This window comes from Protobothrops mucrosquamatus, unplaced genomic scaffold (genome assembly GCF_001527695.2).
Source record: "Protobothrops mucrosquamatus isolate PMUCROS unplaced genomic scaffold, P.Mucros_1.0 scaffold4419, whole genome shotgun sequence".
NCBI lineage: Eukaryota > Metazoa > Chordata > Lepidosauria > Squamata > Viperidae > Protobothrops > Protobothrops mucrosquamatus.
In genome coordinates, this window is record NW_015390332.1 from 60,007 (window position 1) to 64,224 (window position 4,218).

A 4,218-nucleotide genomic window follows, 5' to 3' on the forward strand; every position below is an offset into this window, starting at 1 on the left:
TTGCGACTTTCTGACGAGCAAAGTCAATGGGGAAGCCAGACCCGCTTAACAACTGGGTGACCGGTTTAACGACGACGCTTAAGAACTGTGGCCGGGGAAGGTCATAAAACGGGGCAAAATGCACCTCTGCCTCAGGGATGGAAATGTTGATGTCAGTTGTGACCGTCCATTGTAATCACCTCTCTGTGTGTTTTCTCTCCACGGCTGCAACAGTCGGGGTGTGTTTACCGACCTCGCCGAGAGTGAAGTCGCGGTCGCCAAAACGTTCTCCAGGCCGTCTGCAGCCAGAAGCTTACGTGGCCCATGGACAAGGGGACGGCTATCTTCTAACCGGTGGGATGGAGAAGACAGTCTCCGAGGAGGAGACCCAACCCCTGCCCTCCCCGAAGGGGTCTTTGGACTGCAAAGATGGAAGTGATTGCACGGAGGACCGACATCTCCTGGACAAGACCCCCAAGCCAACCTTGGAACTGACCGATGGGGTCCAGAAACCCAACACCAGCCACGGGGAGAACCGGGCTACCAGTCCAGTGTCCAATGGGTTTTCTGGAGCCCAGAGCCCGCTCAGTGCTGGCAAGATGGCAGGAGACAACCAGGGTCTTCCCTCTGGACCCTCCACTACCCTGCCTACCACCGCCATCTTTGGGGTGGTGGGACCCCAACCGCCCTTGACGGCACAGCGGGAGAGGGAGACCTGGAGTAAAAAAATAGACTTTCTTCTCTCGGTCATTGGCTACGCAGTGGACCTGGGCAACGTGTGGCGTTTTCCGTACATATGTTACCAAAATGGAGGAGGTGAGTTCCAGTGCTTGAAAGAACATAGAATAATAAAGTTGGAAGGGACCTCAGAGGTCTTCTAGTCCAGCCCCCTGCTCAAGCAGGAGACCCTAAATCATTTCAGACAAGTGACTGTCCAATCTCTTCTTAAAAGGCTCCAGGGATGGAGCACCCACAACCTCTAGAGGCAAGGAGTTCCACTGGTTAATTGTCCTCACTGTTAGGAAGTTTCTCCTTAATTCCAGGTTGCTTCTCGAATAGAATAGAATAGAATAGAATAGAATATTATAGAATAGAATAGAATTTAGAATAGAATAGAATAGAATTTAGAATAGAATTTAGAATAGAATAGAATAGAATAGAATAGAATAGAATAGAATTTAGAATAGAATAGAATAGAATAGAATAGAATTTAGAATAGAATTTAGAATAGAATAGAATAGAATAGAATTTAGAATAGAAATAGAATAGAATAGAATAGAATATAGAATAGAATAGAATAGAATAGAATAGAATAGAATAGAATAGTGGAATGGAATGGAATGGAATGGAATAGAAGGGAATAATAGAATAGAATAGAATAGAATAGAATAGAATAGAATAGAATAGAATAGAATAGAATAGAATAGAATGATGGGATGGGATGGGGTGGGATGGGATGAGATGGGATGGGATGGGATGGGATGGGATAGAATAGAACAGAACAGAACAGAACAGAACAGAACAGAACAGGAATAGAATAGAATAGAATAGAATAGAATAGAATAGAATAGAATAGAATAGAATAGAATAGAATAGAATAGAATAGAATAGAATAATGGAATAGAAGAGAAGAGAAGAGAATTTGAAATAGACTAGAGTAGAGTAGAGTACCACTGTATTTAGAATAGAATAATAAAGTTCGAAGGGACCTTGGAGGTCATCTGGTCCAACCCCTTGCTCAAGCAGGAGACCCTATATTATTTCAGATAAATGGTTGTCCGATCTCTTCTTAAAAGCTTCCAGTGTTGGAGCAACCACAACTTCTGGTGGCAAGCTGTTCTACTGGTTAATTGTCCTCACCATCGGGAAAATTTCATTAATTCCAGGTTGCTTCTCTCCTTGATAAATTTCCACCTGGTATTTCTTGTCCTGCCTTCTTGTGCTTTGGTGATTAACGTGACCCTCCTCTTCGGCGTGGCAGCCCCTCAAATTTTGGAAGACTGCTATCATGTCCCCCCTCGTCCTTTTCTCCAGACTGGCCGTACCCAATTCTTGCAACCGTTCTTCATATGTTTTATCCTGCAGTCCCCTAAAATCTTCTCCGTTGCTCTTCTCTGCACTCTTTCCAGAGTCTCAGCGTCTTTTTTTATATCGTGGCGACCACAGAGTAACGGATCCTCCACCGTGTAGGGAGGCAAATTGACAAAAGGAGTAAGTCTTTAGAAACTTCCACCATCCCCAATTATGCTTGAACTCCAAAAATTCAGCATGGTGACCTCGATCGGATGGCGATGGCCCCCATCCTGAACTTTCTGACTTCCATCTGTAGATGTTCCTCGTTGTGGGATGTCTACTGCCACTTCCCAAAGTTCCTTCATGGTGGTTTGCCAGACACATCCGTTCCCGTGTGGCATCAGCCCAAACTTGCTTCTTAAAACAAAGATGATTAGGGGATTGGAGGCTAAAATATATAAGGAACGGTTGCTGGAATTGGGGATGTCTAGTTTAATGAAGAGAAGGACGAGGGGGGACATGATAGCAGTCTTCCAGTATCTCAGGGGCTGCCCCAAAGAAGAGGGAGTCAAGCTGTTCTCCAAAGCGCCTGAAGGCAGGACAAGAAGCAACGGATGGAAACTCATCAAGGAGAGAAGCAACCTAGAACTAAGGAGAAACTTCCTGACAGTGAGGACAATTAGCCAGTGGAACTCCTTGCCTCCAGAAGCGATGAATGCTCCAACACTGGAAGTTTTTAAGAAGAGACTAGACAGCCATTTGTCTGAAATGGTATAAGGTTTCCTGCCTGAGCAGGGGGTTGGACTCGATGATCTCCAAGCTCCCTTCCAACTCTGTTATTCTATTCTATTCTATTCTATTCTATTCTATTCTATTCTATTCTATTCTATTCTATTCTATTCTGTATTCTGTATTCTGTATTCTGTATTCTGTATTCTGTATTCTGTATTCTGGACAGGCATTTGTCTGAAATGGTATAGGGTTTCCTGCCTGAGCAGGGGGTTGGACTAGATGACCTCCAAGGTCCCTTCCAACTCTATTCTATTCTAAATACAGTGGTATCTCCTTACTCAACTGCTTTGAAACTCATCCAATTTGGTACTCCGTGCATTTTGATGTGAAAATGTTGTCCCGGTATGTTTGTTCGGTGCTCAACACGCAAGCTAGAACTGGTTTGTATCGGCTGCCTTGTGTCACAACTTGTTATTCCTTGTGGGGAAAATTTGATTGCTCCTTATTGTTTTTGGTACTCCTTGCGCCTCTGGGTACCAATTAATGATAATTTGTCTGAAATGGTATAGGGTTTCCTTCCTGAGCAGGGGGTTGGACTAGATGATCTCCAAGGACCCTTCCAACTTTATTATTATTATTACTATTACTATTACTATTACTATTACTATTACTATTACTATTATTATTATTATTATTATTATTATTAGTAGTAGTAGTAGTAGTAGTAGTAGTAGTAGTAGTAGTAGTAGTAGAGCTGGTTCTCAAGTTAGGAGCACAAGGGGGCCTAAAATTTCTGAGATTTTTGTTAGGTGAGTTTTGTTCCCTTTTACAATTTTCCTTGCCATGGTTGTTAAACGAATCACTGCCGTAGTAAATGGGTTGTTAAGCGAATCCGGCTTCCTCCACGGACTCTGGCAGAAGGCCGCAAAAGGGGGTCACGTGACCCCGGGCAACTGCGACTGTCATAAATACAAGTCAGTTGCCAAGTGTCTGAATTTTGATCGCTTACGACCGATCGTAAGTGTGAAAAACGGTCATAACTCGCTTTCCCCCGTGCCGTTGTAACTTTGAACGGTCACTAAACGAACGGTTGTAAGTTGAGGGTTATCTCTACCGAGGTGCCACTGTATTTTGTCGCTTCTGTTTGCAATACAGAATAACAGAGCTGGAAGGGACCCTGGAGGTCTTCTAGTCCAACCCCCTGCTCCAGCAGGAGACCTTTACGGAATCACAGAATAACATAGTTGGAAGGGACCCTGGAGGCCTTCTAGTCCAGCCCCTTTCTGATCCTCTCCTTTCACTTAGGGGCCTTCCTCATCCCGTACACAATCATGGCCATCTTCGGAGGGATCCCTCTCTTCTACATGGAGCTGGCGCTGGGGCAGTACCACCGCCACGGCTGCATCTCCATCTGGAGGAAGGTCTGCCCCATCTTCAAAGGTAATTCAGGAGGGCAAGGATTATGGGCATTGGGGGCTTCCTTGCAGACGTTTC

The 4,218-nt window shown here is 44.5% G+C and overlaps 1 protein-coding gene across 1 annotated transcript in view; it reads left to right on the forward strand.

The window, feature by feature from the left end:
* Positions 1–338: 338 nt before the first annotated feature.
* Positions 339–4,218, forward strand: part of LOC107299000 (sodium-dependent serotonin transporter) — a gene marked incomplete at its 3' end in the record, with an annotated part of 12,617 nt that continues 8,737 nt past the window's right edge. Inside the window, exons 1-2 of the mRNA XM_015828365.1 lie at positions 339–795; positions 4,030–4,177. Of these exons, the coding sequence (XP_015683851.1) occupies positions 339–795; positions 4,030–4,177 (605 nt within the window). The remainder of the gene's footprint in view (positions 796–4,029; positions 4,178–4,218) is intronic.